Source organism: Arvicanthis niloticus, chromosome 12, assembly GCF_011762505.2.
Source record: "Arvicanthis niloticus isolate mArvNil1 chromosome 12, mArvNil1.pat.X, whole genome shotgun sequence".
Classification (NCBI taxonomy): Eukaryota; Metazoa; Chordata; class Mammalia; order Rodentia; family Muridae; genus Arvicanthis; species Arvicanthis niloticus.
In genome coordinates, this window is record NC_047669.1 from 17214912 (window position 1) to 17232634 (window position 17723).

Consider the following 17723-nt stretch of genomic DNA (forward strand, 5'->3'; position numbering starts at 1 on the left):
GTAATTTCTACACCAATCCCAGAGCTCACTCAGGCACCGCCCTGTATGGTGGCTCCCCTGGGTACAGACATCCCTTCCTTAGCTGCTGCCTCCACTGGTCCCACTCACCCTCTGAACCACTATGAGAGACCACCTGACACTGGAATGGTTTCTGCCCTCACTCAGTCACAGCACAGGGGCCTTCTCTCCTGCTTCCCAACCCAAACACCTGCTTCCTCTATTCAGACAGCAAGGAATCCTCTCACCACCATCTATGTCTTCCATGGGACTTGGAGCTCCTGGGGACAGGTCTCATTCGGCATCCACAGGCCTGGCTGGTAAGTCTTCCCTCAGCCCAGATATTTGGAAATATCTGCCGACAAGACCTTGGATAGCTAACCCTGTTGGACTTCCTGTGCCTGCCTTTCTTGTTCTCTCGTGAGCCTCCAGTTTGTTCCACCCCTGTGACCTTTTCCTGTAAGGAGAAATGCCCAGCCTTCCTGGAAGGTTCTTGTAGGTCCTAGGACTCTTCTGTTTTAGCCATGGCCCTTCATACACACACACACACACACACACACACACACACACACACACACACACTCACACACTCACACACACACACTCTCACACACACACTCACACACACACACTCACACACACACTCACACACACACACTCACACACACACTCACTCACTCACACACACACTCACTCACTCACACACACACTCACACACACTCACACACACACTCACACACACACTCACTCACACACACACTCTCACACACACACTCACACACACACTCACACATACACACACACACACACAGACACACACACACAGACACATGCATATATGCCCCTCACTGCTGTCATACACTGGCTCCTCAGAAAAACCTGTAAGCACATGTGTGCTCCACACAGGGACATCACACCTCCAGGATCTCCCAATGCCCCAAGATGTCCTAAAGCCCCAACCCCAACCCAGTCTCACGATATTGGAGAATGGAGGGATCCGGGATGCCCAGGAGCCAAAGGCAGCGATGGCACCCAGCAGGTAGCCGAAGACTTCTGGGTTTTCCTGAAAGAACAGATGTGTAGAGACTGTGCACACATTCCAAGGAGCAACGGATCTGATGCCATCTCTTCTACTTCTAGAAGGTTCCTCCTTCCAGTGTCAAGAACCCTCACCCTCTCCCAGAGCACCAAGTAAACACACAAGGAGAGAAGTAAAGGAGACCTGTACAACCCCATACCTACATATATTCAGCCTTACCTGAAGAAGGCTTCCTAGAAGCCTCCGTTGTGGCCCTCGGACTGGGGCTGAAGCCTTGGGGATAGTAGTCCAGATTGCCCAGCCTGGACCCAGGCTCAGTGGCAGAACCAGGGCAAACACACTGACTCTAAGATGCCTTCTTCTCCTCCTCTCCCTGCTGCTCTGACCTGCATGGAAATACCATGATGCTTCTGGAAGACAGAGCTCACAAGATGGCCGGTGAGGGAAGAACTGGTGTACTCCAGCCTCTGCTCTCCAGTCTTGCTATAGCAGATCCCGACCCCCTTCAAGTCCCCATGGTCAAGTTCCTCTTCCAGAGCCTGCCTCCCCGCAAGAGGATGCTGCTTATCTTTCTTGGAAGGAATCTTTCAATGCTAGTAGATAAACAATAGGACCTCTCCTAGACTTATATTCCCAATGACCACATTCTAGTCATTTCTGTCCCTGACACAGATAAGTGACTTGTGTCAAGCCACCTACTCTGTAAGCAGGAGAGACAGCAGTGAGAGAGAGGATGTTTTTGCAGGTTTCTTTAAAATACAGTCTTCTGAGCATTTTTAAAAATATTTATCTTCGGAACTACATAGACTGGGGTTGAGGACGTGTTATATGACCCACTGATGTGACCATCCTGTTTTTGGACAAGAGTCTAAGAACACTGCTTTTTTTTCTCAGGAACCCCCAATGCTACGTTCTCAGGGCTGTTCGCCCTGTCTCAGTGCCTCCAGCCCCACTCCTACAGAAGTGATCCAGTCTGTTTCTGCCATTTATTTCCAGAAATTATGGAGCTTGGCTTGGTCGCCCAGACTTGCACACTGTCCCCTGAAGCCATCACTGCTCCTGGCCTTGGTCCATTCTTGTTTGCTTGTCTGTGTCACTCGGCCTGATGTCACAAGCTTTCTTATCTTTAAAGCTCATCTCTCCCTGAGAGTTTATCTCCCAAGTGCTCGCTAGAATGACTGCTTAGGGCCCCATCATTTTATGTGGCCAAGGGCAGGTACCTCATTCTTTTGCCTGTGTCTTGAGGGATCTGGTTCAGGAATGGGCACCAAGCATATGGATGAACGAATGAATGAAGGCAAAAGGGATGGCCACATACGCACACTCACCGGACTTCGACTTCGATTTGGATCCACAGACAGGAAACAGAATAAACATGAAGTTCATGAAGTCTACAACTGCTAGGTAGGCCCCAGTGAACACCTGGAAGAAATGGAGACAGAGATCAAGTGAGTGCGCACACACACACACACACACACACAGTAACCACAACACCACAACACTGCTGCCTTGGGATCCTGTCTATGACATGGGCTACACAAAGGCTGTCTATCTATATTATTAGCTTGGCGATGCCTTCCACCAACCCGGAGAGGGATCTTATGATGGGTCAGGAGACAGATTTTCAAATGCCTGATTCTAAGTTGCACAGTTGTCAGGCAGTTTAGATGGGCTGAGAATCCACCCCTCTGCTTCCTACTCTACACTCTGTGATACAGGCAGCCTTTTCTGTGGAGCTACATCCTAGACACCGACGGTCCCTGAGCCTTAGTTTCCCCATCTGCAAAACTGGCACACAACAAGGTCTGCCTCAGAGACTGGCATGTAGGTTTCCGGAGACAGTTCCTGGCAAGTGCTTGGACCAAGGCCTGGAGACAGTCAACAGGACCCAAGACAAGAGTGTCAGCGACGGGAGGAGTGCACATTGTGACTTTGGAATCCTGGCCCGGGTACTTACTAGAGGGTGACCCTACAGAACCTTCACTGTGCCTCAGTTTCCACATCTGTAGCAAATGGAAGATGACAGGACCCACATCACAGGAGAGATTCAGGAGCAAGTGAGTTAATACACAGCGGGACCTTAGTGTCAAGGATGCAGTTAAATATTTAACCAAGTTCCAGCTAGCCATTTCTACTGGGCATGAACAGAGCCTCCTTCTATCCCACAAGCCAAAGGGAAAAGGAGTCTGCTTCAGATCCAGCACAGCACTGTTCTAAGCAAGTTCAAACCTCTGGACTTGTGTCCTGATCACAAGGCTGCCCACCTTTATCTCTGCCCGTGTGACCGCAAAGAAAAAAAAAAAAAAAAAAAAAAAAAAAAAATCACAAGTTTTTGCAGCCAGGCTCAAAAATATTTCTTGGAATGTGTTTAGGGTTAGAGAGCCTATGTTTGAGGACCTCCACTTTGGAGAAACTAGCAACTGCTAGTTTCCCTGCACCAAATGCCACATCACCATCGGTGAAGGAATGGGTAGCCATTGCCGAGTCTCAGCTCTGTAAATAGTAATGATAATGACCATTTGTTGAGCATCTACTATGAGCTGTGTGAAGTGACAGTACAACAGTGAGTCCTTGTTCTTGAGAGTAACTCACTGTGGTTAATGAGTTAATGAGAATGGCCTCCCATGGGCTCACATGCTTGAACACTTGGTCCCCAGTTGGTGGAACTATTTGGGAAGGATTGGGAGGTGTGGCCTTGTTGGAGGGGGTGTGTCACTGGGGATGGGTCTTGATATTTCAAAAGACTGATGCCCTTCCCAGTGTCTCTTTCTACCTCCTATTTGCTGATCAAGAAGTGAGCTCTCAGCTGTTCCTGCCCCCATGTCTTTGCTTTGCAATCTTGGACTCTGATCCCGTAAAACCATAAGCTCAATTAAATGATTTCTCTTATATGTTACCTTGGTCCTGGTGTTTTGTCACAGCAATTGAAAATTAACTTAGCCATGTGGTAAGCTAAGAAAAAACAGACCAGGAGACTGGAGTACTTTTGCAAGAGACGGGTTGCAATTTCACACAGGGGATGGCTCTAAGCCCCAGAAGTCTTGCTGTAGAAGGTGACTTTGAACAAGTATTTGAAGGAGGTGATGACATTGAGCCATGTGGACACTGAGAGAAAGAGCACTTCAGAGAACAGAAAGGACCAGGTACAGGTTCTGAGAGGAAACTGCTCTGAAGGCTGAGGGGAAAGACAGAGGTGTCCATGACTGCAACAGAGGAACAAGCCAGGCTTGCACAGGACATACCTGGATCGTGAGCTGTCTGGCCAGAATCGCCCCCACAGTGTCACACAGACTCGTCAGGAGGCAGAATGCAGCGTACAGTGTTGACTGGTCTTTGACACACTTCTTTGTGCATCTCAGGTAGAGAATCCTGAGGTCATAGGGGCATGAACAGAACACAGGGGCTGTGAGTTCGAGGCTAGGCCAGAGAAGACACCTAGAAAAGGCAGCTGTCACCTCTGTTGTACAAAACATAGCCCCTCACAGGTATAGCACATGTTTCTGGGCTTGGTTTATGGGACAAGGCTCTGCCAGGAAATGAAGATCTCCTTGCAGAGATGTCATCCTTTTCTACAAAAGGGGAGACAGAGACAGCTGGGCAAGGGGTATGTACCTCAGATTCTTACAAGCCTCAATATGTTTTGAAACACCTTAATCCTAGCACTTGAGAAATGGAAGCAGTGGGGTTTTGAGTTCAAGGCCAGCTTGCACTGCATAGTAAGCATTCACTTTAAGGAGAGATAGGGACTCTTTTCCTTTTCCTCTTCCAAATCAGGTGGGGTCAATGTAACAACCCCTCTCCTCCCTTACAAGCTGGCTGTCAGGTTTGATCTTCTGAAAGGGAGACAGATTCTAAACACCACCCTAGCGCCACAGCTAACTATAGTGGTAATTACCTAAATTTAAAAGGCGATTTGTTTCTTTAAATTAGCGTCAGATCAACCTTACCCATCTGTGCAGTGGGTGGCAGCCTCTTCCAGCTGAGCAGTTTGAGCATATTCACAAAGCAGGGACACCAAGCTGAGTCACAGCCCGGTGCCAGTGCTCTGGGCTCCTCCCCTAGGTCTCCAAACTGCTGGGCTTTTCTGCTATAGCCCCTCTTGCTTCCTTCACCTGGGTCATAGAGAGGGTGGGGCCTCTCTGGCAATATCACCAATGCTGTCACCACCACACTGAGTTTCAGTCACCGTGCTGAATTTTATAGAGAAATGGGCTGGGAGTAACTTCGGCTTCATCTGCTCAGGCAGAATGGTTGGTTCTGACTCTGTAGATTAGGTTCTGACCATCAGTCCCAAGGATCATAGTTACAGAAGAAAGCTGGTACCCAGCACCTTAAACATCTCTGGGCCTGCCAGCTCCCCAAGCCTGAAGCTCAGGGTGTCAACCATCAGCTATAAATCTAAGCTCTAGGCTGTTAAAACCAATGCAAGCTCAAGGAGTAAGAGATTTGGGCCCAAATTAGCATACTTTATTTCAACCTTTGCAGCCTGGGGTGATGATGTGAGCGGGTGGCAGGCCTTTGGCTTCTCGCTGGGAGTTTTGCCCTATGCCCTGTGCTCTCAGTCAAGTTCTCAGAGGCCAGGACTCCCGAACTGACCTTAACCTAGCACCCACTCCACCCCCTGAAGTTCGCCATTCTCTACAGACAGACATGGGGAGAGGGGTTCAAGAGTGGTGGTGCCCTAAGAACAGAGAGGCACGTCTAGCCTCAGGCCGGGTGAAAGTCAGGCATTCTCGGTGCACTGCTTAACCTCTGTAAGCCTTGGTTCCAGGGGTGAGCATGCCTACCAGCGCTGGCTGCATAGGGTGGCTAAGGAACAAAGGAGGCATACGTGCAGAGCCTTCCTACTCTGTAGCCTCTACCTCAGAGAGCTCAATCCCTGAAGCCTGCCTGTGTGACAGGCAGGATTATTATCCACTCAGGAAGCAGGCTCCTCATCTGATCCATATCAGAACCTACCTTAGGGACTGGGGCAGGCAGGGAGCAAGACATGCAGCTCAGGCCTGGGGTGTCTGTACTGGGCTCCGATCTCTAGAGCAGTGCACTGCACACTCTCTGAACCACTATGGACAGTCAGAGGGGGTTGGTTGTCCACTGAGCGCTAAGGTGAGCCGGTTACAAGGAGTGGGGTTAGAGGGATGTTATACACTCTCTCCTGCCTGGGTATACCTGGGTATACTTGGGTGGCGCCACCCTGGAAACTGTCTCTGAATTTCTGTGCTTGGGGACAGGGTGGCTGCAGACCTGGGGCTAACACTCTCACAGAACCCAGGCTACAGGGATTATCTGGCCAAACCACTGCGAGCCAGACAAAAGCAAAAACTGGCCAGAGTCGGATCGCCACTGCCACACCTCTTGCCAGTTTTGGATAAATTAAAAGTAGAAAACATCGAGGGACTTGCTAGGGTCCCTACGTGTAGGTGACAGAGCCAGAGCGGTAATGGTGTTTAATGAGCACTTATTAAGTCCTTTGCCTGCCGAGCCTGATTTACTCCTCACATTCATTTTATGAGACATATCCTCACTCACAGGAGACCCAAAGGCTTACACTTGCTCCCCTCACACCGCCAACAACCAGGAAAAGGCTGACAATAGAAGTCAATCCAAGCCACATCCACCGCACCACCCAGCCTCCTGCTGCCGGCTCTCAGCCCAGCTTCCCCGATGCGCGGAATCCAGAAAGGATTCCACTCCAGTCCAGAGAGCCATGTCAGATCCGAACCCGGACTTGAGCTACCTGCAGGACGTCCCCTTTGCGCCCCTCCCCCTAGGTTTCCTAGAGGAGCCGAGGCGAGTGGCGCCCGGTCTCCCCCGCGGGTGGCCCGCCACCCCTCGCGCGGGTCCCCGTCCCCATTACAGCGTGTGGGCAGCGATCCAGCAGCAGGCGGCGCAGATCCACAGGCCGAAGGAGATGCAGACGCGGCGGCGGGCGAAGCAGCGCTCCAGGTAGTCCCAGTTCCAGAGCGGGGGCGCGGCGCTAGCCCCCTCCTCCATGGCCCGGCCGAGCGTCCGCCGACCCCCGGGAAAGTTCCCGGACCGCGCGGCTCCCCCAGCCTCGCCTATTGTCGAGCTCTGCGGGGAGCGGGGTGCCCCCTAGCGGTGGAGCCACGCGCGGCCGCCGCACAAAGGAGAGCCCCGCCAGCACCCGGTCCCTTTGCGGGTTCGCCCCGCTTCCCAAGCCAGACAATACTCTGGCGTGGTCCAGAGCTCGTGGGGAGATGGAGGGAACCCCGAGGCGCGCTGTCCCTGGTTGGAAAGGTGCAGTACAGAAGTGTGGGGTGGGGGACGGAGGGGGTACACATCGCCTCTGCTTCCTCCTTTCCCTCCGCTGAAGCTGACAAGGGCACGCCTTGCGCCACCCCGGCTCCCTAGATGCTGCCAGAAAGGGGTTAAATTTGAATTGTGCCGCTCCCATCCAGCCCCGGTGTCTCACAATTCAGGTTTCACTAAAGCAAACCGTCAGAATATTTTCAAATTGTCTTCGACTTCATTAAGTTTGTTTAAAGCACAGCATGACTGTGGCTTCACTGTTTATTTACTTTTGAGGCAGGGTTTTGTCACGGGGTCCAGGCTAACCTGGAGCTCACTGTGTAGCCCACGTGGGCCTCCAACTCAAAGACTTGCAGCTTCAGCCTTGCAGGTATTGGGATTGTGTCAGAGCCACCCACAAGGATGGCTACTGCGAAGAGACGCTGTGGTCATGCACACTCCAGTTCCACATACTGAAACGTAATCATAAATCCAGGTGTGGTGGCGTGCACCTTTAATCCTGGCACTGGGAAGGCAGAGGCAAGAGGATCTCTAGGCCAGCCTAGTTTACAGATCGAGTTCCAGGACAGTCAAGGCTACACAGAGAAACCCTGGCACATGGGGGTGTGTTGGGACCCGCACTAGCCCCACGTTCAGGCGGCCAAAAAATGTCGTGGCCCGAGCAAAATGTTGAGTCCCTGGCTGCCCCGCGTTTGGAGGCCACTGTATCCCAGCCCAAGCTGCCGCTCCGGCGGGTCGGGGTTCAGCAAGAGAGAGAGAGTGAGGACAGACTCGAAGAATGGAGACCAGAGTGTGTTTCAATCCCGTTTATTCTTTAGTCTCTCTTCCTCTAAGTGTCTCAAGTCCTAAGTTCCTAGTCCCTAGTGCCTCCAAGTTCCAAGTTACTTCTTCCAAGTTCTCTCCCAAGTGCCTGCTTCTCTGTCTCCTCAGTCTGATTCTGATCTGTTCTGTCTCTGCCTTTTATATGTCTCACTTCTAAGCCACGCCTCTAAGTCACACCTATAATCATGCCCTTAGGTCTTGTCTCTAACTCTGATCTCTACACTTCTAAGTTACACACCTTTAATCTCACACACCTTTAATCTCACACACCCAAGGAAAGTCCTGGGTATCTAAAGCAAGATGTTATCAGAGTGTGCTCAGCTGTTGTAGGCTATTGTAATCCAAGTCACATGTCAGGGTATATGGCTCAAGATGGCTGCAAAGCTGATAGCCGCTTTCTGCTAAAAGTCGGCCCCCAACAGGGGTGATGATGGTGGGGAGAAGAAACATAATCATCAACTTGGTGGTATCACGACGGGGATCTTTAGGAGGGGATTTGGTCATGAGCGTGCGGGACACATCAAGGCAGTACCATTTATGGCCCAGGGAGTGAGCTCTTACCAGACACCATACTTGTTAGTTGCCTTGATTTTGGGCTTCTGGTGAGAAACAAAATTACTTATTTTATAAGCCAAGAGTTACGGGCTAGCCTCGGCTACACCGGTGTCTCACAAAATCAACTAGCCAACCAACTGGCCAACCAAATGTACATAAAACAGTTGCTTCCTCCGGTGTGGGTGCTCCACCCTCGGGGGTCCTCCATTCTTTCAGAGAACCATCATACAAGGCAGTGAGGTAGGGAAGCCTTGTGGTTCCATATCCTTACCCACCACCACTGTTTATTTCTGCTGTGGAGACAGGCTCTTACATAGGGCAGGTTAGCTGCAGTTTGTTAAATGGCTGAGGAGAACCTTGAACTTCGGATCTTTCTGTCTCTACCTCCCAAGTGCTGGGATTACAGGCCTGCATGGGGTACCGCATCCAGCTCTAAATCTGATTTCCCCTGTATTACCACTTTCCCTCGGGCTTAGCATACGCCCCTAGCCCAAAAGGCTGGACCAAATTAAAAATTGCTTTAATGTAGTTATTGTGTGTGTGCACACATAGGTATAAGGAGGAGTGTCACCCAAGGTGTGTGGTTGCATAAAACTAGTCCTAGTCCTCAGGAGGCTGAGGCAGGAGAATCAAAAGTCCCAGGCCAGTATGGGCTACATAGTGGAATTCTGTCAGACAGGAGTAGGAGGGGAAACAAGAGGAAAGATGAATCAATTTGCCTGTCAAAAACAACAAACAAACAAACAAACAAACAAAAAACCAGACCAGGCCAGTAATACGGCTCACTAGGCGAAAGTGTTTGCTGCCAAGCCTGAAGACCTGAGTTCAATCCCTGGGATCCATCTGATGGAAGGAAGGAGATAACTGACCCAACATATTGTCTGAACTCTACACTTGAATGCACACACACACAAACACACACAGGCACACACACAAACACACACAGGCAGGCTCACACAAACACGAATAGGCACACACATGCATGACTGTGGCACTGTATCTACTACATCCCCACTGACATCATGGACTGGAATTCACCCTCTGCTCCCTGTAGCTGGGACTTGGAGCAGAGAACTGAACCTATCCTTAAAATGTTCCTACTTAAAAATGAGACAAAGGCACCTGCCTTCATGCTCCTGTGACACTAAAAACCCTGCGGTTCAAGAGGGGACACGTACCACCGATGGAAGTTAATCTTGTTGCCATCCTAACGAAGCAGGGCTCTAAGACAGTGGAGAAAACTCAGCTGATGTGATGGTAGGAAGACCCAGGGGTCAGCTCTTTGTTCCCTCCCTCCCTCCCTCCCTCCCTCCCTCCCTCCCTCCTTCCCTTCCTCCCTCTCTTGCACTGTCTCTCTTTCTGTCTCCTATGTGCTCATCTCCAGTCAAACCTTCCTACCAAGTATGCACTCTCCCCCTCCCTCTCCCTCTCTTCCTCTCCCCCTCCTCCTCCCTTGTCCCCTGCCCCTCTCCCCATGGGTGTCTCACTGTGTAGCCCAGGCAAACCTGAAACTCAATTAGGCTGGCCTTGAGCTCAGAGTTCTGCCTGTCTCTGTCTCCCAGTGCTAGGATTAAAGATGTACTCCACCTTTGCCAGGTAGTGATGGCACATTCCTTTAATCCCAGCACATCTGCAGGGGCAGATGGATCTCTGAGTTTGAGGTCAGCCTGGTCTACATAGTGAGCTCCAGGACAGTCAGGGCTACACAGAGAAACCCTGTCTTAAAAAAACAAAACAAGAAAACCCCAAACATACAAACATTCAAAGATGTGCTCCACCACATCCCAGTTTACTCTTGGCTTGTTTGTGAGGAAAGGTGTTACTATGTAGCCCAGGCTGGCCTGGTTCTTGCATGCGGTAGGACTCTGAGTGGGTTTGTAACCGCTCCCCATCCATTTCTTTGTTGCACAGGCTTTCTGTTTCTTCCTGATTCAACCTTAGGTTGCATTGTCTAGCTTGTCTCCTCCCTCTCTCATTCTCTGGACTCATGTGCTCAGCTGGCTACGTGCTACTTCCGCTTGTGTCTAATTGAACTGGCCAAAAGCCAAACTCTTGGTTTTCCCTCCCGAAGTTCCAGCACTTGGTGTCAGCTGAGGGTAAAACCTGTCACCTGCAGCCAGGAGTCTGTCAGACTGGCCGTCATACCATCGTCCTTCCCTGGAAGCTTCCCCCTCCCCCGCCACACACACACCCCTTTTCCAGGCCACTCAGAGTCCAGCAGCAGCCCAGGAGCTTAGACCCTGCCTTTTGGCCGTGGTTCAGACTCCGCTGAAAAGAAAACCTAACAAGAGCCCTGAAGCTCTAGTCCTCTTGGGCGTTGGGCCACCAGGCTTCTCTCAGGCATTTCCTGCTGGCAGTGGCATTGCTGCCTCAGGCATTGTCCTGCTAAGAAGGAAGGGCTGAGCCCCGGCCTCCTGCTCCAGCTTTCCTTTTGGTGAGGGCCCAGTGTGGTGGCACCCAGATTCCAACAGCCTCTCACAAAGTACAGCCAGGGAGAGGAAGGGCCGCGGCTGCAAACAGCCTTCTGTGAACAATCAGGGCAAAAACAAAACACATGGGTCTGTTCTCTGCTTGAGAGAACCTGGTTCAGAAAGAAACCTTCGGAAATGATACATTTCTAATCTTTTGTTCTATTTTGCCATTTTTCAGATACACAGACTTGAAATTGTGGTCTTCCTGCCTCAATCTCCCGAGTGCTGTGATTTCAGGTGTGCACCAGCATGCCAGGGTTTCTGGTATAACTCTGTCTACTTTAAAGAGGGCTCCCAAGTTCTTTTGGTAGTTTATTTTACCTTTTAAATTCTCTCTCTCTCTCTCTCTCTCTCTCTCTCTCTCTCTCTCTCTCTCTCTCCCCTTTCCTCCCCTCAACCACTTGAAATTGCTGCTATCATGATGCTTTACCTCAGGCTTGGCAGTATGTGTCTCCAAGAAGATCCCCCCTTTTCCACAATTTTTTGAATATTGTATGAGTTTTAAAAGTGGGAGCACCTGTAGTTCCAGCAGGTGGGAGGTTGAGGCAAGAGGATCACCACAAGTTTGGGGCCATCCTGAGTTCTGCTCGGCCATGTAAGGGACAGAATGACGGGGGTCTTATCCTTGGAACAGAGCCAGCAGGCATGGGCCTCCAGGAGTGTTGATGGTTGCTGTGGGCATAAGGCTTGTTTGTATAATAGTGTACATATTTTAATGTTCCTCCTTTGAGGAATATCCTCTCTGCCAAGGTTAATGACTTCATGATAATCAGAGACAGCATAAGTCCAGGACAGTGAGGATGTGTCGAATGTCTCTGCAAAATGGTTGAATGTTGTGACCCTCAGGCCAGCCCTTAAGACTGTGGGAAAGAATGCTGAAAACACTGTGTTCAAAAATACATAATTTCTCAATTATGCAAAATATAAGGATGCAGTATGAATTATATAAGGGGCTTTGTGAACCTAGAAAAACAGAGGCAGCTGCACTATGAGCCAGCTTGTCAGAAAGATGCAGGAGCAGGCAGATTTCTAAGTTCAGGGTCAGCCTGGAAAAGAGGGAGTTTAGGTCCCAGGCATGGTAGGAATGGTAATTCCAGGGCAGGGTCCCACCCAGCTATCTTACTGGATGAGCTGGAACTTGCTGTCTCTTCCTAACAATCAAGGGGCTAGGGTCATGGGATAATCAAAAGGGAACCTAGGTACTGACTGAATTGATATGTAAATAAAAAACTGGGCTTTTGATCTGCAAGTGATGAGCTATCCAGAGAGTTTTCAGAATAGCAAGAAAAAGCAGAACACACAGAAAGAGCTCTCTGAAAGCAGAACATAGGCCGCCAGCTTGTAACCCATGGTATGACTTTGAGTCATTTGTTTTGCTGCTCCCAGACACCTCTTCTCTCAGAACCCCTCTCCAAACCTTTGGCAATTTTCCTAGTACAAGATCCAGTTGTGCATCCTTTAGTCCAGATCTCTTGTTGTGCTCCAAGGCTGGACTGCATAATGGTTTCCTCGTGGGCCTGGTGATGTCAGACATGTTTGTGATGATACACAGTGACAGTGTGCGTGTGGAAACTTATGTAACAGGCACACATATCAGGTACTGTCACTTTCCCTGGTGTCAACTTGGATCTCTTATTTAGGTGACATCAGCCATCTCTCCACAAGTATAGCTTACTCATGAAAGTAAGTGATGGTTTAACGTCCCACGAGGGCTGATGAACTGGCTCAGTGAGGAAAGGCAATTCACACTAATCCTGATGCTCTGAGTTCAATCCTGGGTCCCACATGGCAGAAGCTGAGAAGGCATTGCCCCAGGCTATCCTCTGACCGCCACATATTTGCCATGGCATGTGTGTCCCCCTCTAATACACACACTGAATATAACAAGATACAGCCACATCTCGATCCACAGGCAGCAGCAGGAGACTGTGTGCCACACTGAGTGTAGCTTGGGCATAAGAGACCTCAATGATGCCCGACAGCGGCACACTTCTCCCAACAGGGCCAAACCTCTTCTAAAAGGCCACACCTCTTAATAGTGCCACTTCTTATAGGCCAAGGATTCAAACACACGAGTCTATGAGGACCATTCCTATTCAAACCACCACAGTGGGTAATGGCACTTGCTGGCAAGCTGGACGGCCTGAATTTGATCCCTGGAACCCACATGATGGAAGGAGAAAAGCAGTTTCCCATAGTTGTCTCTGACTTCCACATACATGCCAATCTCATGTGCATACACATATAGAAACATGTATAAACACATGTAAGAACAAAAGGTGCTGCCAGCTATGACTCTTATGAACCGTCCTGCAAGAGGTGTCCATTTGTGCCACAGTGAAACTAATGTCATGGGGGTAAACAACCATGCATGCTCTGGTTGTGTTTCCCGCCCACTCCATAGGAGGAAATTGATACCTGGTGCTGTAAATCTGGTCAAATACCCATGACAAATGAAGTCATTGAAACAGTGTCAAACTGCCTTTTAAATGTTTATCCCATGGGTAAATGCTATGTCTTGGCCTTAATTAGAGAAGTCTCTTTCTAGTGAAAGGTAATGAATGCACAGTCACATGGCTGCACAAGAAGCTTCAAATAAGTGACAGATGAGTCTTCAACCCTAAACAAGTTATTTATATCATTCCCAGAAAGGCATAGGAAACATTGTGGAAGACAGACAGGGAGAAGGGCTTCAAAATACCAGTCATGGGCAAGACACAGCCATTGCAACAGTCACCTTACAGCAGCTGTAGACGCTTATGTGGAATAGGCCATCAACAGCCAGATATGGATAGATGAATACTGCCCCTCACTGCTAAACTGTTTGCCACTGATGGATTCAGGGAGTGAGGGGATCACTGTCCTCAGCTGTGTATACACTGATGACCCAGCCAGGCTCCAATGCACAGTTCTAATCTAATGGTCACACAGAGCCTGGTGAAACCAACTGGCTCACAAAACCAGCCTAAAGGTCATGAATCTGAAAGGGCTGGGAGGGTGGTTGATAGGGATGGCAGGGAGGGGAGATGAAAGGGGCAAAGAGGACTGAGTGATCGGAATCTGTCCTATACATGTCAAAACTGTCAAAAATGCAAACCAAGTTAATAAAAGAATAAGGGAAGAGCTTCCTGAAAAATGGCGCTGGGTTTGAATCTGGGGACTGTTCAGCAGAGAAACAGCAAGGGAATACAGCCAGTGGCCAAGTGCTATGGAACGCCTGCAGTCTGCCGTCCTCTTGCCTACTGCAAAGCAATCTTTCCTTTTATCTTCCCTAAATGGTGACTCCACTTCTCTATCCCCTAATCACTAAGCACCTAGGAAAACAGAAATTGCCGCCCCAGTTCAGTCAGAGAGATGACAGCAACATCTTTTCTAATGCTGAACGGATGGCTACTTCACAGCCTTGCAGTTCTGCTTCTGGATGCACACCCTACAGAAATGCAGAGCCTTTCCTTTAAGTCAGGTATGAGGACTATGCTGGATGTGGCAGATTCAATGAAAATGGCCCCACAGGGTCATATCTTTAGATTCTTGTTCCTCAGTTAGTGGAACTGTTTGGAAAGGATTAGGAGGTGTGGCCTTTTTGGAAGAGGCATGCCACTGGGGGAGGGGGGAGTGAACTTTGAGGTTTCAAAAGACTCATGTTATTCCCAGTATACTCTCTGTCTTGTTTTTGCAGATAAAGATGTGAGCTCTCATCTGTTCCTGTGGCTGTGCCTTTGCTCCACCATCATGGACTCTCACCCTCTGAAACTATAAGCCTAGTTAAATGCTTTCTTTTATAAGTTCCCTTGGCCTTGTTGTTTTGTTGCAGCAATAGAAAAGCAATTAAGACACTGGCCAATAAGCAGCCAGTGCTGTGTGGAGCTATTTATAATGAAGATATTTAAAAACAAACAAAAATTCAGCTCCTCAGCCATACTGGTCATACTTTAAAGTGCTGAATGGTCACGATGACTCTAGTAACTGCCGTCAGTATCAGTCATAGAACATTTCCATTACGGCAGGGAGTTCAAGCAGACAATGCTATATTTCAATACCTGTGGCATTGAAAACCTGAGCCTGAACATGTACAATACTATTAAAATTTATTTATTTTTTTGTATGAGTACACTGTGGCTGTCTTCAGACACACCAGAAGAGGGTATCGGATCCCATTACAGATGGTTGTGAGCCACCATGTGGTTGCTGGGAATTAAACTCAGGACCTCTGGAAAAGCAGTCAGTGCTCTTAACCACTAAGCCATCACTCCAACCCGAAGATTTATTTATTTATTTATCTATTTATCTATCTATCTATCTATCTATCTATCTATTTATTTATTTATTTTTGGTTTTTCGAGACAGGGTTTCTCTTATTTTTTAAAAAGATGTTTTATTTATTTATTTATTTATTTATTTATTTAATGTATATGTATAGCTGTCTTCAGACACACCAGAAGAGGGCATCAGATTGCATTGCAGATGGTTGTGAGCCACCATGTGGTTACTGGGAATTGAACTCAAGATCTCTGGAAGAGCAGTCAGTGCCCTTAACTGCTGAGCCATCTCTCCAGGCCCTGAGACAGGGTTTCTCTATGTAGCCCTGGCTGTCCTGGAACTCACTCTGTAGACCAGGCTGGTCTAAAACTTAGAAATCCACCTGCCTCTGCCTCCCAAGTGCTGGGATTAAAGGAGTATACTATTAAGCAGTGGTTCTCAGCCTGTGGGTGGAGAACACTTTGGAAGTTGAATGACCCTTTCACAGGGGTTACATAACAGATATCCTGCATATCAGATATTTACATTACAATTCATAACAGTAACAAAGTTGGGGGGGGGGTCACCACACATGAGGTATTAAAGAGTCACAACATTAGGAAGGCTGAGAACCACTGCTCCAAAGCAATGAAAACTAATGATGTAGTCATCACTGTTGCCCCGTCCGACTTGGCCATGGTCCTGCCACTGAACAGAGCCAGCAGGGCATAGGCCTCCACGAGTGTTGATGGTGGTTGTGAGCATAAGGTTTGTTTGTATAATAGTGTACATATTCTCATGTTCCTCTTTTGGGGAATACTCTCCCTGTTAACAATGACTCCATAATAACTAGAAACAGGGACTAGAGAGATGGCTCAGCGGTTAAGAGCCTTGGCTGCTCTTCCAGAGGTCATGAGTTCAATTCTCAGCAACCACATGGTGGCTCACAACCATCTGTAATGGGGTCCGATGCCCTCTTCTGGTGTGTCTGAAGATAGCTACAGTGTACACACATATAAAATAAATCTTAAAAAAATTAATTAGAAACAGCATGAGTCCAAGAGTCTAGGGTATGTCTATATCTCACAAAATGTTAAATGTTGGGACCTTCAGATAGCCCTTAAGGCTATAGGATACATGAGTTCAAAAATATATAATTTCTCAACTATGTAAAATATAAGGCTGCATAAGATGATGAATAGTTATAATGAGCTTCACAATCTAAAGGCACTGAGGCAGCTGCACTATAAGCCAGCTTGTCAGGGAGATACTAAGGAAGGAGATAAGAGATTGGGGAGTGATGATCACAGGGCAAGATCCCACCCAGCTGAGGTTTTTTTTTGTTTGTTTATGCTTACAAAGGTAGGCAGATTCCTGAGTTCAAGATCAGCCTGGGACAGAGGGAGTTTAGGTCTAGGTCCAGGGGTGGTAGGAATGGTCATTTCAGAGCAGGATCCCACCCAGATAGTGTATTGTCTGTGCTTAACAAAGGAAGGCAGATAACGGAACTCTTATGCAATGTTAAAAAAAAATGTACTTGCTGTCTCTAAGAATCAAGGGGCTGGGGTCATGGGATGCTGATCATGGGAAAATCAAAAGGGAACCTGGGGTGGATGACTGAATTGATATGTAAATAAAAGACTGGGCTTTTGGTCTGCAAGGGATGAGCTATGCAGGGAGTTTTTAGAATAGGAAGAGAAGGCTGTCCCAAGCAGAGCACAGAGAGAGCTTTCTGGAAAGCTGTCTCGAGCAGAACATAGGCCATCAGCTTGTAACCCATGATTTGACTGAGTCGTTTGTTTCACTGCTCCCAGATACCCCTTCTCTCAGGAACCCTCTTCAATCTGAGGCTGGTCCTTGGCCACATGTACTATGGATGGTTCCACCAGTGTTGGATTACAGAATCCAGACTCCTAAGGGCATATACTATAGATTATCTTTCTCTACAATATAAAGCAGGGGAAAAGTCAGAAGAGAAAAGCTGCTCCCTTGGTAAGTAGCATCTAAAATGAAGCACAAAGGGGGAACCTGGGATGTGGGTCAGTCTTGGCACCATGAACAGGGTGATCTTTGTCTGTACACTGTGGCCTGTGTACTTTTTGTAGACATAGTACACTTCGGTAAAACATTAAAAATCCATTTGGCTAAGTGGTGGTCAAGCACACCTTTAATCCTAGCACTCAGGGCAGAGGCAAACAGATCTCTTGAGTTCGAGGCCAGCCTGGACTAAAGAGCAAGTTCCAGGACAGCCAGGGCTACACTGAGAAACCCTGTCTCAGGAAAAAACAAAAAGTAGAAATGAAGTCTAGGGTCTGGAGAGATAGATAGCA

At 48.6% G+C, this 17723-nt stretch overlaps 1 protein-coding gene across 5 annotated transcripts in view; it reads right to left on the reverse strand.

Annotated features, from left to right (window-relative positions):
* The window catches only part of Tmem44 (transmembrane protein 44), a 36848-nt gene extending 29718 nt beyond the window's left edge, over nucleotides 1-7130 (reverse strand). For 2 of the 5 annotated variants that reach the window (XM_034515822.2, XM_076942770.1), the window contains exons 1-5: nucleotides 6894-7127; nucleotides 4279-4405; nucleotides 2365-2458; nucleotides 1256-1422; nucleotides 974-1060 (exon numbers count right to left, since the gene is read on the reverse strand). In XM_034515822.2, the coding sequence (XP_034371713.1) occupies nucleotides 974-1060; nucleotides 1256-1422; nucleotides 2365-2458; nucleotides 4279-4405; nucleotides 6894-7030 (612 nt within the window). In that variant the 5' untranslated portion in view covers nucleotides 7031-7127. Of the gene's footprint in view, nucleotides 1-973; nucleotides 1061-1255; nucleotides 1423-2364; nucleotides 2459-4278; nucleotides 4406-6893 lie in introns of all 5 variants that reach the window. The other 3 variants (XM_034515825.2, XM_034515823.2, XM_076942771.1) reach the window with 3 other exon arrangements.
* Between the last annotated feature and the right edge of the window lie 10593 nt (nucleotides 7131-17723).